This window comes from Microcaecilia unicolor, chromosome 4, assembly GCF_901765095.1.
Source record: "Microcaecilia unicolor chromosome 4, aMicUni1.1, whole genome shotgun sequence".
Lineage (NCBI taxonomy): Eukaryota > Metazoa > Chordata > Amphibia > Gymnophiona > Siphonopidae > Microcaecilia > Microcaecilia unicolor.
In genome coordinates, this window is record NC_044034.1 from 363689911 (window position 1) to 363709397 (window position 19487).

Sequence of the window (19487 nt, forward strand, 5' to 3'; positions counted from 1 at the left end):
CCTCAGATCCCAATTGGAGGAGGTAGTCCTCCACTTGGTGAGAATGGTTGGGACTGGGAGGGGTTTTACAAGGGGGGGAGGAGTGAGGATAGGGCAGGATGGGGGGGAAAGAGGGTATGTCGAGGGCTTCAGTGGGTGACACACCTAGGCAATGTACAGAGCGGAACTGGAGGGAGATAAGTGGGCTAACTTGGTGGAACGCTCAATGATGGGCACGGACTTAAAGATTATATCTTACTAGTAAAAAACGCCTGTTTCTGGAACGAATGAAACGGGCGCTAGCAAGATTTTCCTGGGAGTGTGTATGTTTGAGAGAGAGAGCCAGAGTGAATGTGCGGGTGTATGACAGAGTGAGACTGTCTGTGTGACAGTGTGTGTGTGAGAATGAGAGTGTGTGACAGGGCCCCCTCCCCTGTTCCTAATGCCCCTCACCCCGTTCCCTCCTCCTTCCCACACTTTGGGTTCCTTAAGGCTTTCAAAAGTCTATGTACCCCCGTGGCCCTAACGCCCAGTATCCAGATACCCCACCGCTTTCCTCCTCACCCCTCCCCCAAGATGTAATACTTTCACGTCCTTCATTTTTTTTTTTAAAGTGTCCTATCTACCCTGTGTACAAATGCCCGGCATTCAGATTGTGTTCCTCTCGTAAATTTTCATTTCTTTCATTCATTCAGTACTTGCCCCCCCCCCCCCCCCCCCCCCCCTGAACACTTTCGTTTCCTTCAGTCTTTTAAAACTGTCCTATCTACCCTGTGTCCTAATGGCCAGCACTCAGATTGTTTTGCTTTGCCAAATGTTCCTCTTTCAGTGGTTCAGAACTCCCCCCCTCCCCCCCATTTAACACTTTCGGTTCCTTCAGTCTTTTAAAACTCTCCTATCAACCCTGTGTCCTAATGGCCAGCACTCAGATTGTTTTGCTTTGCCAAATTGTCTGTCACTGATGTCACTGAGTGCCTGCCTAGCAGACCACTTCCGGTAGGCACGGTCCCAAGCACATCCTGTTGGAGGTGAGAATTATTATATAGGATAATGTGAAGGGGCTGAACATGCCTCAGAAAAGGCAGAAATTGTTTGCAGAGTTGAGACAGCTTAGGCCCCACGTGGTTCTTTTACAGGAAACACACTTGAGAAATAGATATGAAAGGCTTCTCTCTCACTCGGACTACCCAGTGTCATACTTTGCCTCTGCGGCGGGGTCAAAAAAGGGAGGGGTAGCGATACTTATACATACCACAATTGGGGCGCAGGTGATTAAGGTAAAAAGGGACTCAGGCGGACGTTATATCTTCTTGCATATTAAAGTTAACCAAGTGGATCTAACAATTGTATCTATTTATGCACCAAATTCGGGGCAGGTGGGCTTTTTTGAGAGTTTGAAAAACTCTTTGGCAACATTTGTGCAGGGATCACTGGTCACAGAAGGGAATTTAAATACTGTAATGAGCCCGGCCCTTGATCGCTCCGGGGCCACGAGCAATGAGGGACAGAGGGACTCTTTGGCGCTTCGCTCCCTAGCAAAGTCACTTGGTATGGTGGACCTATGGAGGGTAAACCATCAGAGGGTAAGGGATTACACATTCTATTCCCCAGTGCATCAATCATACTCCCGTATAGATTACCTCCTATTAGACGCTGCACTGGTGGAGTGGGACCCTGAGGCTGGGATAGGCAATGTGACTCTCTCGGACCATGCTCCGGTATGGGCTACGTTGCCTAATATACGGGCTGAGCAAAAAGAAAAAAGATGGACACTTAATACTGGTCTTTTGCAGGAGGAGGAAGCAGTGTTAGGATACAGAACATTGCTAAAAGAATATCTTGAGTTTAACTTGGGGTCGGTGCCCTCTCTAGGTATAATATGGGATGCCATGAAGGCAGTGTCAAGGGGTTACTTTTTGCAGATGGCCAGTAAAAAATCTAAGACCCGCAATGCACAAATAGTGAGCTGCACAGAGTATTCGCTTACTAGAAGCGCAGCATAAGGCCACTGGGTCTGCACGGGTTTTGAGGCAGTTAAGTGACCAGAGGTTGCTGCTGGACTCCATCTATTCGGAGCAATTTACCCTGATGCAAGCTAAGACTAGGGTAAGCTCTTACGAGTTTGCGAACAAGGTAGGACGTTTCCTAGCCATTCGGATGCACAGGCAAAAAGTAGAACGGACTATACTAAAGATACGAGACGTGAGCGGAACTGTCTTGGGTAAATCTGTGCAAATATGCACGAGATTTGGGGAATTTTATAAAACCTTGTACACCTCGGACCTTAATCCATCCTTGGAGTTAATAGATCGGTACTTGGGTGACTGAGTTGTCCTCCCTGAGTCACCAACAACAGTGAATATTAGATGAACCGGTCACCCCTCGGGAAATCCAACAGGCTATTAGAAGCTTACCATCTAGTAAATCACCTGGTCTGGATGGCCTGCCCAATGAGTTTTATAAGCAATTTGCTCCAGAGCTAGCCCCTCTTCTGGCAGATGTGTGTAATCAGGTGGGGAGGGGTGGATCTTTGCCTTTGTCTATGATGGAGGCCTGGATAGCCGTAATACCCAAGCCAGGAAAAAAGACCATTTAGAGTGTGGATCCTATAGACCTATATCTGTGTTAAATGCAGATGTAAAAATTTTGGCTAAGGTACTGGCAAGCCGTTTGGCTCCTATTCTCCCGACGATCATCCATCCAGACCAGGTGGGTTTTGTTTCTCATCGCAAAGCTATGGATAATATCAGGAGGGTAACAGACATTAAGCATCTGGCTAAAAGAAATCAGAAACTTTTATGTCTTTTGAGCCTTGATGCGGAAAAAGCATTTGACCGGGTTCATTGGCCTTTCATGCACAGGGTCTTGGAGACTATGGGGTTTGGAGGGCAGTTCAGGCGATGGATTCAGGCTTTCTATGAGTTCCCAAGAGCCTGCGTCTGGGTTAATGGTGGCAACTCAGACCTATTCACATTGTACAGGGGGACTAGACAGGGATGCCCTCTGTCGCCCTTGCTGTTTGCTCTGGTGATGGAGCCCTTTGCAGCTCAGGTGCAACTGGATCCAAACATAACGGGAGTGCGGATAGCAACAATTTGGGAATATCCTCTGCAGACAAACAGGAGTAAGATACCACCTATAGAGCACCTTCACTGCGTTCTCCTGCAGAGGAATATGAGTAGACACCCCCACCACCTCTCTTTCTATCCAGGTCTTTATCTGTCACCATTTACTCTGTTATGTTACTGTGAGGGGAATAATCGAATGGCGCCGGCGATGTATTTTGGCGGCGCTGCAAACAGCTGGCCAGACCCGTATTTTTGAAAAAGATGGACGGCCATCTTTTCTTTCGATAATACGGTTTAGCCCAGCCAAATGCATTGATTTGGCCGGGGTTTGAGATGGCCGGCTTCGTTTTTTAGCGATAATGGTGGATAAAAATGTCGGCCATCTCAAACCCCGGCCAAATTCAAGGCATTTGGCCGTGGAAGGAGGCAGCATTTTTAGGGCACTGGCCCCCCTGACATGTCAGGACACCAACCGGGCTCCCTAGGGGTCACTGCGGTGGACTTCAGAAAAGCTCCCACGTGCATAGCTCCCTTACTTTGGGAGCTGAGCCCCCCCAAACCCCCCCCCCCAAAAAAAAAACCCCACTACCCACAAATGTAGTGCACCCACTAAAACTGCTCCAGGGACCTGCATACAGCCTCTAGGACTTATTGCTGCTGTATAACTTTGGCACACCAGTTCACACCTGAAGACTAATCTCTCTGAAAAAGTCTTTTCGTGAAATAACCACGTTTACTCACAGTTAACTGCAGATCAGAGGTTGTGCCCCACTGGCAAAGAGACCCCTGGTACTAACATTAGCAGTAGGTCAGAGCTGGCACAATGGTGTACAATGCCCTCTTTCAGCACCATTCAAGGTAAGAACTACGTTCTCTGACGTGGGTAACATAGGAAAGGGACTGGCTTACAAAAATGGCCACTACCGCATGGACTACAACAGGAAACAAAACGGGGCACACTCTGACCCAGTTAGCAGGGGGAAAAGCACCATGGGAGTAGAGCCCACTACCCTATACCCACCACAATGCATTGCTGATGTGACTCTGCAGGGCACCTAACAGAAAAGGTGTCACACTCACCTGAGAGCCAAATCACAACCAGGGAAAGGCTGTCAGAGGATAGAACACATTCTGCTGTCATGGAGGTGGGTACGGCATTTGAGGCTGGCAAAATAGGTTTTTATTTTTATTTTTTTAGTATGGGAGGGGGTTGGTGACCACTGGGGGACCCCTTTCCCTCCAATGGTCATCTGGTGAGTTGGGGCACCTTTTTGAGGCTTGGTCCTGAGCAGGGACTGTCCTTCCCCATGTTAAACTTGTACAGCGCTGCGTAACCCTGGCAGCACTATAGAAATGCTAAGTAGTAGTAGTAAAATAAAAGGACCAAGTAAACCCGGCGAAATACTGCTTAACGCCGTTTTTTTTTCCATTATCGGCGAAAGCCGGCTATCTGGTAGCCACGCCCATACCTGCCCATGTCCCGCTTTCGCTTTGCCGCCGACATGCCCCTTTGAACTTTCGCCAGCGAGGTGACGGGAAAGCGGCGATGCTGTCAAAAAAGCAGCTTTCGATTATACCGATTTTGCCGCTTTTCCGAGATCACCGGCCATTTCCCGAATTGTGTCAGGAAATGGCCGGCGATCACTTTCGATTATGAGCTGTTGTGTTACCACCAACTATTTTATTTTATTCAATTTTTCTATCATTCACCACATATGTTTATTTGATTCAATCTTTGTAAGACTCTGACTCCCATGTATGTATTTATTACATAATTTATACATACTATGAATGTTCAGATTCTTATGTATGCATATCCTGTTCTATATATTTCCATTAGACCCCCTGACACCAGCGTTTTCACACCGAAACACAGCCCGTGTCAGGTCCTCCAATAAAGGGCTATTGACGGCCCTCTGTGCTTCTATATTTGTTAAGTTGTTGTGTACTTTGTCCCTCTCTTCTGCCATTCACTGAATTTTAGGTGTGCAAGATTTTTCTTCCTCTGTAAGAACCGACTCTCTTGAAATGAATCAGAGTAACTACCTGCCACTCTGTAAAAAGCATACAGACCTGTTTCACAACAGCCTCACCCCACAGCCATTAATCTCATGTGACTTCTATTCTCTCAGCTGCTAGGAGCCCCCCCAGATTTCACAAACTTCATTCCTACTGCACACTGAACAACCATCTAATGTTTTAAATGTCAACTTAAACTCAGTTGTCAAATTAGTGTGAAAATACATTTCCTTAGTGACTAAAGAACACAGCTTTTTTTAAGCAAAAGGCTCGTGTTAAATTAATATGCAAGGAAAATTGCTAATCTGCATAATCCAGCTGCCATAATTCTCTAAAGCAGTATGATCTTTGCACATATGCATACAGTTCTAAGAAAGATGACCTGGGCTCCTGGGAGGGATGCCTCAGCTCACTCGTTCTTCAGTATCAAATACAATCACACTGAAGGACAGCATTATTTAAAAGTCAGCTGAACTTCCCAGTCTCTCTCCTCTCTTCAAGTCCTTAATGAGGCTTCCTGTTAAAGACAATCATCACAGCACATCTTGAAACTAAAATTGCGTTATTCAAACAACTACATCCATATGTACCACTACCTCTATGAAATATGACAGCTACTTGCAGTTTTCCTGCCAAGAACTCACAAACAGGCACACAGGGCTCAAATTTTCAAAAAAATGCTCCCTGCTTCACTTAGTACATAAGTACATAAGTAGTGCCATACTGGGAAAGACCAAAGGTCCATCTAGCCCAGCATCCTGTCACCGACAGTGGCCAATCCAGGTCAAGGGCACCTGGCACGCTCCCCAAACGTAAAAACATTCCAGACAAGTTATACCTAAAAATGAGGAATTTTTCCAGTCCATTTAATAGCGGTCTATGGACTTGTCCTTTAGGAATCTATCCAACCCCTTTTTAAACTCCGTCAAGCTAACCGCCCGTACCACGCTCTCCTGACACCTTTTTCTGAGAAAACTCATTCCTAACCTCATAAATAACCAAATATTCTATCAATTTTATCCTATAATTTTCATAACCCTCTTTAGCCTTACATTTTCTCCATAACCTCTCAGTCCATCTCAACTCTCTCCGCAACATAAAACACCCAATTGCCAAGGAAACAATACATTATTCTCATGCAATGCAACTGTACGCTCTGGGGCAATCCCAAATCTTCAATATCTAACCTAAACAACCACTCCCGATTCAAATCGACTATTTCAAACTGAGGAGACATCACCAACAGCGAATCATACAGATCCTTCTTCACCATTCGCTTAACAATCACACTAAATAGCAAAACACAATAATCAGACCACCCCACCTTCATAACCTGCACTGGATCTAACATAGTCATCTTTATACGACAGAAAAATAAGATCCAGCATGTGACCTGCTTCATGTGTTAATTATTTGTTCAAACTTCAAATAAATATATTCTGTAATTTATCAGTCCTAATTTTGTACATAAAAATATGTCCTATGTTTCTGTAATCAATCAAATTTCTCTTAGATTTACTGTACTTAGTTGGAGTCGGACAGTAGAAAAGTAGATGTGTCAGAGTCCAAAGTTTGATGTACCGGGCTCCACAGCCTGATCACCAGGATTTATTTATACCGCACATTTCTTAAAACACCCAACAATAAACTACACCAGACAGTTTACAACATAGAATATAACATGAACTGATTAATTGCCATGAAATCACAGCCAATTCCTAGTTTCCATATAAATCGACTTTCTCCAGAATGTGACAAGACATATTGGGCTCCTTTTCCAACCTATGGCAAATGTGATGAAGCCCATTGGAACTGAATCGGCTTCAACGCATTTGTGGCACTGGGAATCACTACCACAGCTTTGTAAGCAGAACACATTGTTAATTGTGCAATTAAAAGTATGTTATCCCCCCACCACCACTGCAGCTCCTTGTAACTCTGGGCAAGACACTTAATCCTCCATTGTCCAGAATCACAAGGAGCTGCAGTGGTAAAAATAAAAAAAAATGACATACCTTGAATCACATAATCACAATTACACATTTTAAGCAAAATGCTGCCCAAAAATATTAAAGAATAAAAAGTATCCAAAACACTGCAATTGCTGTCACATTCCAGCCTATCCTAATCTGTCTTGCCATATACAGTCCATGTAAGTCTGCACAGAACTAGACTTAGCTCCTTACAGCTGGAGTCACCACCTAAGCACCACTCATCAACATCCATGAGGTCATTTAAGTTTTATTTTTATAGCATCCTCTTTCTTTATTTAGGGATCCTCTATGTTTATTCCAATATTGCTGTTTGAACTTATCTCCTTTAACACAATTCGTATCTGAGGCAATAGAGGGTTAAGTGGCTTGCCAAAGATCTCAAACAGCATCAGCAGGATTTCAACAGGGTTTTCCTAGTTCGCAGCCTGTTGCTCCAACCACCAGGCTACTCTCAATAAAAGTACTGAAACCCAGATTTCTAAACCCTACCACATTTTTATTTTCTTACATTTGTACCTCGTGCTTTCCTACTCATGGAAGGCTCAATGCGGCTTACATATTATATACAAGTACTTATTTGTACCTGGGGCAACGGAGGGTTAAGTGACTTGCCCAGAGCTGCCTGTGCCTGAAGTGGGAATCAAACCCAGTTCCCCAGGACCAAAGTCCACCACACTAACCACTAGGCCACTCCTCCAGATTTAGGTACCCAAATGAGAGATGCCCAGCCTGGAGCTCTGGTAAGCAGTAATCTCATTTAACACAATTCGTATCTGAGGCAATAGAGGGTTAAGTGGCTTGCCAAAGATCTGAAACAGCATCAGTAGGATTTCAAACAGGGCTTTCCTAGTTCGCAGCCTGTTGCTCCAACCACCAGGCTACTCTCAATAAAAGTACTGAAGAGCAGATTTCTAAACCCTACCACATAAATTTAGATCACCAATTCGTTTGCCTAGATTTAGGTACCCAAGTGAGAGATGCCCAGCCTGGAGCTCTGGTAAGCGGTAATCTCCTTTAACACAATTTGTACCTGAGGCAATAGAGGATTAAGTGGCTTGCCAAAGATCTCAAACAGCATCAGCAGGATTTCAACAGGGTTTTCCTAGTTCGCAGCCTGTTGCTCCAACCACCAGGCTATTCTCAATAAAAGTACTGAAGAGCAGATTTCTAAACCCTACCACATTTTTATTTTCTTACATTTGTACCCCGTGCTTTCCCACTCATGGAAGGCTCAATGCGGCTTACATATTATATACAAGTACTTATTTGTACCTGGGGCAACGGAGGGTTAAGTGACTTGCCCAGAGCTGCCTGTGCCTGAAGTGGGAATCAAACCCAGTTCCCCAGGACCAAAGTCCACCACACTAACCACTAGGCCACTCCTCCAGATTTAGGTACCCAAGTGTGAGGTGCCCAGCCTGGAACACTGGAAAGCGGAAGGAACGAGCCGAGCCAGATACCAGGAGTGACTCCGAAGTTCCTGGCGGGGACAAGAGGCAAAAAAAGTGGGCTAGGAAACATGTACTAAATGTTCAATTCTCACGTATTTCTACTATTCATGATGACTGCAAAGAGGTGGGGAAATGTGGGCTACGTAATCATAACACTCACAGGTCAGTCAGCACAGTGATCTCCTGGTACGTTCTCTGCAGCAGGAAATCGATGAGCGCGCTGAGCCTGTAGCCAGGACTCGCCGCTGCGGCGGTGGCGGAGCCCGGAGGAGGCAGGGCAGGGGCGGACGCGGGGCCACCCGCCGAGACCTGCTGAACGCTCTCCAGCTGCACCGGCGCCATCTTCACAGCAGTAACTAAAGCCGGCGCGCTCCAGGCTGCGGAAATGGAGTCAGCCCCTAGCCCCGGCCTTGACTCGTCTCACACGCCGCCATCGCGATTCGGGCCCCACACCGGAAATGAGCGATTAGAGAGCGACCCAGCCGGAAACAGAAAACGAAACTGGGTCGGTCTCTATGGTTTCCACGTCGCAGCGGCGTTCTGACGTCACCTCGTCGGACTCGAACGACCTCCTTGCTCAGAGACGGAGTTGGTACGGTCCGAGTATAACCTTGGTATAGTCTAAGGAGGGTTCATGACCTCAGGCGGCGCGTGCGGCGTGACGTCTAAAAGTTGAAGCCGGGCCGGCCCCCACAACAACGGAGGTGTCTTGTTCGAGGACGCAAAATAATAAAGGCTTGTGCAGCATACGGATGTATGCAAAGGAACAGTCAGAACGGAATAATCTTGCATTCATTGCTTAGAGTAGAGGACTGTGGTAGCCGTATAAAGGTTATCAATAGAAATGAAATAAAATAAAACATTGATAAGATGATACCTTTTTTATTGGACATAACTTAATACGTTTCTTGATTAGCTTTCGAAGGTTGCCCTTCTTCCTCAGATCGGAAATAAGCAAATGTGCTAGCTGACAGTGTATATAAGTGAAAACATTCAAGCATTACTATGACAGTAAAATAGATACCATTGGAGATTCTACATGGAATGTTGCTACTATTGGAGATTCTACATGGAACGTTGCTACTACTGGAGATTCTACATGGAATGTTGCTACTATTGGAGATTCTACATGGAACGTTGCTACTACTGGAGATTCTACATGGAATGTTGCTACTATTGGAGATTCTACATAGAATGTTGCTGCTATTGGAGGTTCTACATGGAATGTTGCTATTCCACTAGCAACATTCCATGTAGAAGGCTGCGCAGGCTTCTGTTTCTGTGAGTCTGACGTCCTGCACGTACGTGCAGGACGTCAGACTCACAGAAGCAGAAGCCTGCGCGGCCACGTTGGTGATCTACAAGGGCCGACTTCTACATGGAAGTCCATGTAGAATCTATAGAAATCAAACAAAATAAAACATGGAAAAGAAAATAAGATGATACCTTTTTTATTGGACATAACTTAATACGTTTCTTGATTAGCTTTCGAAGGTTGCCCTTCTTCCTCAGATCGGAAATAAGCAAATGTGCTAGCTGACAGTGTATATAAGTGAAAACATTCAAGCATTACTATGACAGTAAAATAGATACCATTGGAGATTCTACATGGAACGTTGCTACTACTGGAGATTCTACATGGAATGTTGCTACTATTGGAGATTCTACATAGAATGTTGCTGCTATTGGAGGTTCTACATGGAATGTTGCTATTCCACTAGCAACATTCCATGTAGAAGGCTGCGCAGGCTTCTGTTTCTGTGAGTCTGACGTCCTGCGTGCAGGACGTCAGACTCACAGAAGCAGAAGCCTGCGCGGCCACGTTGGTGATCTACAAGGGCCGACTTCTACATGGAAGTCCATGTAGAATCTATAGAAATCAAACAAAATAAAACATGGAAAAGAAAATAAGATGATACCTTTTTTATTGGACATAACTTAATACATTTCTTGATTAGCTTTCGAAGGTTGCCCTTCTTCCTCAGATCGGAAATAAGCAAATGTGCTAGCTGACAGATTCTACTTTTCGTAGAAATTTGTGTACCTCCACCCTTGTGGTGGTTTGGCTTGCTTGCGCATATTCTCTGCCTGGCAGCTGGGATATATCCTTAGCAGTATGGACAGAATAAATGCGGAGTTTAGACAAGTTACTGCCAAAAGCCCATAAACCATCATTAGGCATGTAGATTTGATAACAACACTGCTTATTGCTGGGAATGAACATCAAGGAAAGAATTTACTATTTGGGATTCTGTTCAGTACTTGGGGCCTGAATTGGCCGCTGTCAGAAAACAGGATATCGGGCTTGAGAGACCTCTGGGCTGACTCATCACAGCATTTCTTACGTTCTTCTGTTCCAATTGGACAGATTAGATAGTAGCTGTTGATAGAAAAGAGACCATCTGACATACGTTAGTTACTATTTATTTTATTTATTTAAAAGATTTATAGCCTTCTTTAACATCAAAGCGGGTTACAGTACAAAACATTCACATATCAAAATGCACTCAACAAGCAATAACAATGACATAAAATCATAATTCTGAATTATCTTATTAGAACTGCCCCTTTTTTACAGTTTTAGTACTTCACATTAATTTGTTATCTTTTACTCAGCCATCCTAGTATACTTGGAGGCATATTTTCAAAGCACTTAGCCTTCCAAAGTTCCATAGAAACCTATGGAACTTTGGAAGGCTAAGTGCTTTGAAAATGAGCCCCATAGTAACATAGTAGATGACGGCAGAAAAAAAAGACCTGCACGGTCCATCCAGTCTGCCCAACAAGACAACTCATCTGTGCTACTTTTTGTGTATACCCTACTTTGATTTGTACCTGTGCTCTTCAGGGCACAGACCGTATAAGTCTGCCCAGCACTATCCCCGCCTCCCAACCACCAGCCCCGCCTCCCAACCACCGGCTCTGGCACAGACCGTATAAGTCTGCCCAGCACTGTCCCCGCCTCCCACCACCGGCTCTGGCACAGACCGTATATGTCTGCCCAGCACTATCCCCGCCTCCCAACCTCCAGCCCCGCCTCCCACTACCGGCTCTGCTATCCAATCTCGGTTAAGCTCCTGAGGATCCATTCCTTCTGAACAGGATTCCTTTATGTTTATCCCACACATGTTTGAATTCCGTTACCATTTTCATCCCCACCACCTTCCGCGGGAGGGCATTCCAAGCATCCACCACTCTCTCCGTGAAGAAATAATTCCTGACATTTTTATTGAGTCTGCCCCCCTTCAATCTCATTTCATGTCCTCTCGTTCTACCACCTTCGTATCTCCGGAAAAGGTTCGTTTGCAGATTAATACCTTTCAAATATTTGAACGTCTGTATCATATCACCCCTGTTTCTCCTTTCCTCCAGGGTATGCATGTTCAGGTCAGCAAGTCTCTCCTTGTACATCTTGTAACGCAAATCCCATACCATTCTCGTAGCTTTTCTTTGCACCGCTTAGATTCTTTTTACATCCTTAGCAAGATACGGCCTCCAAAACTGAACACAATACTCCAGATGGGGCCTCACCAACGACTTATACAGGGGCATCAACACCCCCTTTCTTCTGCTGGTCACACCTCTCTCTATACAGCCCAACAACTTTCTAGATATAGCCACCACCTTGTCACACTGTTTCGTCGCCTTCAAATCCTCAGATACTATCACCCCAAGATCCCTCTCCCCGTCCGTACCTATCAGACTCTCGCCGCCTAACACATACGTCTCCCGTGGATTTCTATTCCCTAAGTGCATCACTTTGCATTTCTTGGCATTGAATTTTCATTGCCAAACTTTAGACCATTCTTCTAGCTTCTTCAGATCCTTTTTTGTCCCGTTCCGGGCCCTTACCTGGTGGTCCGCGGGCCGGAGCGAGAGGCTGGGGCGCCCGTGGGATGCGGGGCGGCGTGGGAAGGCTGCCACTGGGATCGCCGCGACTGCAGGCTGCTCCGAGGCCGGCGATCCAGAAGAGCAAGCGCCGGCCTCGGAGAAGGAGATCCGCCGGCCAAGATGACGGCGCCGGCGTCGTCGTCCTCCTCGCTACAGCGGGACCAGCGAGGAGGCTCCGCCCACTTGCGCCGGATTGGCGCATCCGCGTAGGAACTCCGCCCATCGGACGGGAGGACCAATCCGGGCCCCCGCTGCCGGCCTGGGCGAAGAGGATTGGTTCCAGCGGTTCCCCAGCCAGGACGAGCGGGGGATTTAAACTGAAACACGGAAGGGGTCCAGTGCTTCCGTTTTGTTGTTTGAAGCCACATTCCAAGCCCGTGTTTGTTCCTCGTGCCAGCTAGCCGTCCTGCTAGCTATTTCCAGTAAAGACTGTGTTTGTTCCTCGGGTCAGCTAGCCATCCTGCTAGCTCTTTCCAGTGAAGACGGTGTTTGTTCCTCGTGCCAGCTAGCCGTCCTGCTAGCTATTTCCAGTAAAGACTGTGTTTGTTCCTCGTGTCAGCTAGCCATCCTGCTAGCTCTTTCCAGTGAAGACGGTGTTTGTTCCTCGTGCCAGCTAGCCGTCCGGCTAGCTATTTCCAGTGAAGACTGTGTTTGTTCCTCGTGTCAGCTAGCCATCCTGCTGGCTATTGCTAATAAAGACTGTGTCCGTTCCCCGTGCTCAGCTAGCCGCCCGGCTAAGCCACGCTCCCCAAGGACTCTGTACCCACATCCAGCCAGGCCAGCCGTCACCCCGCGGTTCCAGCAGTCCTGCTGGCCGCCCGCAGCTGAGGGCTCAACCCTCGGTGAACGGCGGTCGCCGCGGGTGAAGATTCGGGGTGCTCGGTGATTTCCTGGCCCTAGTGGGGCTCGGGAAGACTCGAGAGCTCACCAACACCGGAGTGACATCAGAGCCGCGACAGAAAACGGAAGCCATGAGCTCGCCGACGCAACCTGATCTACGGGACCTGGCCAAGGTTCTCCAGCAGCAACAGGAACAGCTCAATGCCCTGTCTGGGGCGCTCCAGAATGTATGTTCTCAGCTTTCCACGCTTCAGGTACAGAACCAGGCCGCTGCGGTCCAAGGGGCCGCAGCGGCTCCCCGTATGGGAGGGTTCCGCGTGGGACCTCGGTTCCCTGAACCAGCACGATACGATGGGACCCCGGGAGGTTGTCGGGGGTTCCTCAACCAGTGTAACCTGGCCTTCCGGATGCAACCGGAGGCCTTTGCTTCGGACCAAAGTAAGGTGGGCTACATTATGGGCCTTTGTGAAGGAAAAGCCCAGGACTGGGTGGCCCCCCTGAACGAACAACATGACCCCATTTTGGATGATTATAGCGAATTTCAGCGCCGGTTCCGGATGGTGTTCGACCTTCCAGGAAGACCTTCCTCCGTGGCATTGGAACTGCTCCAGATTCATCAGGGAGAAGGTACGGTGGCCGATTATGCCATCCGGTTCCGTACCTTAGCCACGGAGCTGCGTTGGAATCCGGAGTCCTTGATGGCCATTTTTATGGAGGGATTACAAGAACGAATCAAGGATGAATTGGCGGGACGGGAGATTCCCGGACAATTGGATGCCCTCATCTCACTCTGTATACGGGTGGACACCCGATTCCAGGAGCGAGCCAGAGCCCGGGCGGAGCGGCAGAAGTGGGCACGAGGGACCTCCCGGACGAGCAAAGGGCCGTCCTCTCGCCAGGGGAACCGGGACACTACGGAGCCCGGGGAGGAGCCGATGGTGATGGGCCGGCAACGGTTGACTCCCGCCGAAAGACAGCAACGACAGTCAAACGGACTGTGCTTCTATTGTGGGAAGGCTGGGCATTTCTTCCGGACTTGTTCCATCCGGCCGGGAAATGCGCTCCCCAAGGCACCCTGAGGGGAGGGTTCTTGGGGCACTCCGCTCCCCTACCAGACACCCTGATCATCCTACCGGTGACCTTACGGTGGCAGGAGGCCACGGTTCAGACCCGAGCCCTGGTGGACTCGGGGTCAGGGGGCAATTTTATTGGGCTCGAACTGCTGCAGCAAATGGGCTGGCCCACGCTCCCCCGGAGGCCGATGCTGCGGATAACCTCCATCCAAGGAACTACCCTTCCCCAGCCGGTCACTGAGATTACTCCAATGTTGGGACTGCAAGTGGGGGAGAACCATCGGGAGGAAGCCGAATTCTTAGTATTATCCCGGACCATCCACCCTGTGGTTCTGGGACTGCCATGGTTACGATGCCACAACCCGGTTATCGACTGGGCCGGGGGAAGAATTCAAGCGTGGGGTAATTCCTGTCAAGAGACCTGTTGTAAGGGTCGGGCTGGCAGCTGTCCGGCCTTAAATACGTTGCCCGAGGAGGGACCGGGGGAACTGGGCTCCTTGCCTATGGATTATAGAGACTTTGCAGATGTGTTTAATCCCAAGGAGGCGGAGGTACTACCGCCGCATAGGTCTTTTGACTGTGCTATCAATTTGAAGACGGATACGGTACCCCCACGGGGCCGACTGTACAAACTGTCCCGAGGAGAGTTCAAGGCAATGCGAGAATACATCCATGAGAACCTACGGAAAGGGTTCATTCAGCCGTCTACATCCCCAGCCGGGGCAGGGTTCTTTTTCGTTACCAAGAAGGATGGGTCGCTGAGACCTTGCATTGACTATCGGGGATTAAATGCCATCACCGTGAAGGATCGGTTCCCGCTGCCGCTCATTCCCGAGCTCTTGGACAGACTGCAAGGAGCTCAGATCTTCACAAAGTTAGATTTGCGGGGGGCCTACAATCTAGTACGAATCCGGTCCGGGGACGAATGGAAAACGGCTTTCAACACCCACGAGGGACATTTTGAATATCGGGTGATGCCGTTCGGTCTCTGCAATGCCCCTGCGGTGTTTCAACGCCTTATCAATTGTGTACTAGAGGATTTGCTAAATTCCACGGTGATTGTATATCTGGACGACATCCTAGTTTACTCTAAGGACCCCCTGGAGCATCCGGGCCATGTTCGTGCAGTGCTGCACCGCCTACGTCAAGCCCATCTATTTGCTAAGCTGAGTAAGTGCGCTTTCCATCAGCGATCCTTACCCTTTTTAGGGCATATCCTGCTTCCAGGGGGGTTACAGATGGAGCCAGACAAGCTCCAAGCCATTCAAGAGTGGCCTCAACCGAAGGGCCTGAAGGCCTTACAACGATTCCTGGGCTTCGCCAATTACTATCGCCAATTTATTCCCCAGTACTCCCGGTTGACAACCCCGTTGACGGCGCTCACCCACAAGAACGCGAGGGTCAGGGATTGGCCGCCAGAGGCGCAAGCGGCTTTTCATCTGGTAAAAGAGGCTTTTGAGTCCGCGTCTATTCTGTTGACCCCCGACCCTGAGAAACCTTTCATTGTAGAGGTGGACGCGTCCGCCCTAGGGGCCGGGGCGGTCATTTCTCAAATCAACCCCGAAGGCCGGCGCCAACCGTGCTCCTTCTTTTCACGTAAATTCTCCCCAGCCGAGCGGAATTATACGGTAGGGGATAGAGAACTCTTGGCTTTGAAACTAGCACTGCAGGAGTGGAGACACTTGCTGGAAGGAGCGGAACACCGGTTCACGGTCATCACTGATCATAAGAACCTCCTATACCTCCAAGAGGCTCAGCGGTTGAATCCCCGACAGGCTCGGTGGTCATTATTCTTTGCCAGGTTTCATTTTCAATTAGTGTTCCGGGCGGCCTCCCAGAATACCCCGGCAGATGCGCTCTCCCGGGCCTTTGAGGTACCAGAAGAGACTAAGGAGACTCATCCGATGTTAGACCCCGCTTGTCTCAGTGCGGCCACAGGGGAGGTTGCACCGATCCAGAAATTCGTGGCGGCCGCCGATCGGAAAGAGGTTCTGCAATGGGGGCACTCGTCTAGATGGGCCGGGCACTTCGGGTACCAAAAGACACTCCAATTCATCACACGACATTATCGATGGCCACAGATGAGACGAGACATCCTCCAGTTTGTTACCTCGTGCCCGGTATGTGCCCGAACCAAGCCAGTAGGAGGACCCCCCGTGGGAGACCTACAGCCACTGCCCGTGCCGACCAGTCCCTGGTCGGAGATATCCATGGACTTTATCACTGACTTACCTCGCTCCCAGGGTCATACCGTGATCTGGGTTGTGATAGATCGGTTCTCTAAAATGGCTCACTTTGTTCCATTCGCGAACCTCCCGTCGGCCGCCTCTCTAGCTCAAGCTTTCATTCACCACATTTTTCGACTACATGGACTACCCACTCGGATCATCAGTGACCGAGGACCCCAATTTACCTCCCGCTTCTGGAGAACTTTGTGCACGGCCTTGGGGGTGGAGAACCATTTTTCATCCGCTTACCATCCTCAAACCAACGGCATGGTTGAGAGGATTAATCAAACCTTGAAAGGATTCTTACGAGCTTTTGTCAACCAACGACAAGATAACTGGGTTTCTCTACTTCCCTGGGCCGAGTTCGCCTATAACCAAAGTGACCACTCGTCCTCAGGGCAGTCCCCGTTCTTCCTGGTATACGGACGACATCCTCGGCTTCCAGGGCCGTTCCCGGCTACCGCCATAACCCCGGCGGGGGACCAAGTCGTGGCCGACCTACAAAAGGTCTGGAAGATGGCTAGGGAACAATTACAGAAGACCGCGACCAAGGACAAGATCTTTGCTGACCGCCATCGGCGGCCCGCCCCCGTGCTCCAACCAGGACAGAAGGTATGGTTAAGCACAAAACATCTGAGATTCCGAGGTTCTTCCCGAAGATTGGGACCTCGGTATGCGGGACCATATGCAATCCAAGAACGAATTGGGCCAGTAACGTATCGGTTGCGGTTACCCGGCACCCTACGAGTGCATAACGCCTTCCATATCTCGTTATTGAAGCGGTTCCGGGGGTCCGGGTGGCACCCGCCCCCGGCCCAAGAAGAAGATCTCCAGGTGGCCCCGGACCCGGAGTACGAGGTAGGAGAAATTCTCGACTCAAAGTGGCGGCGGGGAAGACTGCATTATTTGTTATCATGGAAATCTTTTGGCCCCGAAGACAATTCCTGGGAACCCGTGGCTAATGTTCATGCCCCAGAATTGGTCAAAGCCTTCCACGCCCGATATCCGTCCAAACCCGGGCCCCGGGAGAAGGGGTCATCCGGGGAAGATACTGTCCCGTTCCGGGCCCTTACCTGGCGGTCCGCGGGCCGGAGCGAGAGGCTGGGGCGCCCGTGGGATGCGGGGCGGCGGGGGAAGGCTGCCACGGGGATCGCCGCGACTGCAGGCTGCTCCGAGGCCAGCGATCCAGAAGAGCAAGCGCCGGCCTCGGAGAAGGAGATCCGCCGGCCAAGATGGCGGCGCCGGCGTCGTCGTCCTCCTCGCTACAGCGGGACCAGCGAGGAGGCTCCGCCCACTTGCGCCGGATTGGCGCATCCGCGTAGGAACTCCGCCCATCGGACGGGAGGACCAATCCGGGCCCCCGCTGCCGGCCTGGGCGAAGAGGATTGGTTCCAGCGGTTCCCCAGCCAGGACGAGCGGGGGATTTAAACGGAAACACGGAAGGGGTCCAGTGCTTCCGTTTTGTTGTTTGAAGCCACATTCCAAGCCCGTGTTTGTTCCTCATGCCAGCTAGCCGTCCTGCTAGCTATTTCCAGTAAAGACTGTGTTTGTTCCTCGTGTCAGCTAGCCATCCTGCTAGCTCTTTCCAGTGAAGACGGTGTTTGTTCCTCGTGCCAGCTAGCCGTCCTGCTAGCTATTTCCAGTAAAGACTGTGTTTGTTCCTCGGGTCAGCTAGCCATCCTGCTAGCTCTTTCCAGTGAAGACGGTGTTTGTTCCTCGTGCCAGCTAGCCGTCCTGCTAGCTATTTCCAGTAAAGACTGTGTTTGTTCCTCGTGTCAGCTAGCCATCCTGCTAGCTCTTTCCAGTGAAGACGGTGTTTGTTCCTCGTGCCAGCTAGCCGTCCGGCTAGCTATTTCCAGTGAAGACTGTGTTTGTTCCTCGTGTCAGCTAGCCATCCTGCTGGCTATTGCCAATAAAGACTGTGTCCGTTCCCCGTGCTCAGCTAGCCGCCCGGCTAAGCCACGCTCCCCAAGGACTCTGTACCCACATCCAGCCAGGCCAGCCGTCACCCCGCGGTTCCAGCAGTCCTGCTGGCCGCCCGCAGCTGAGGGCTCAACCCTCGGTGAACGGCGGTCGCCGCGGGTGAAGATTCGGGGTGCTCGGTGATTTCCTGGCCCTAGTGGGGCTCGGGAAGACTCGAGAGCTCACCAACACCGGAGTGACATCAGAGCCGCGACACTTTTTCATGTTTTTCACTCCCTCCCGGGTGTCCACTCTGTTACAGATCTTAGTATCATCCGCAAATAGGCAAACTTTACCTTCTAACCCTTCGGCAAGGTCACTCACAAATATATTGAACAGAATCGGCCCCAGCACCGATCCTTGAGGCACTCCACTACTCACCTTTCCCTCCTCTGAGCTAACTCCATTCACCACCACCCTCTTGTGTCTGTCCGTCAACCAGTTCCTAATCCAGTTCACCACTTTGGGTCCTATCTTCAGCCCATCCAGTTTATTTAAAAGCCTTCTGTGGGGAACCGTGTCAAAAGCTTTGCTGAAATCTAAGTAGATTACGTCCATAGCTCGTCCCTGATTCAATCCTCCTGTCACCCAATCAAAAAACTCAATGAGATTCGTTTGGCATGATTTTCCTTTGGTAAAACCATGTTATCTGGGATCTTGCAACTTATTGGCCACGCTAGGAAAAGACCAAGGGTCCATCGAGCCCAGCATCCTGTCCATGACAGCGGCCAATCCAGGCCAAGAGCACCTGGCAAGCTTCCCAAACGTAGTGACAGCAAGTGGGCAGGGCCGTGACCGGAGGGAGAGATGCAGGACCATGGGGGAGGGGTGGCGGGAGGGAGGGAGCATGCATAGTCTGGATTCTCGGGGGGGGGGGGGGGGGTCTGGGCACCACAATTTTTTGGGATCCAGATTCTCAGGTGGTCTGGATTTTTGGCATCTGAATTTTTTTACTTCTACTGTACATATATGTATATATAAT

General features: G+C 49.5%; 1 protein-coding gene across 1 annotated transcript in view; it reads right to left on the reverse strand.

The window, feature by feature from the left end:
- The window catches only part of MED14 (mediator complex subunit 14), a 157993-nt gene extending 149042 nt beyond the window's left edge, over positions 1–8951 (reverse strand). The window contains 1 exon segment of the mRNA XM_030202340.1: positions 8672–8951. Coding sequence (XP_030058200.1) covers positions 8672–8853 — 182 coding nt within the window. The 5' untranslated portion in view covers positions 8854–8951.
- Between the last annotated feature and the right edge of the window lie 10536 nt (positions 8952–19487).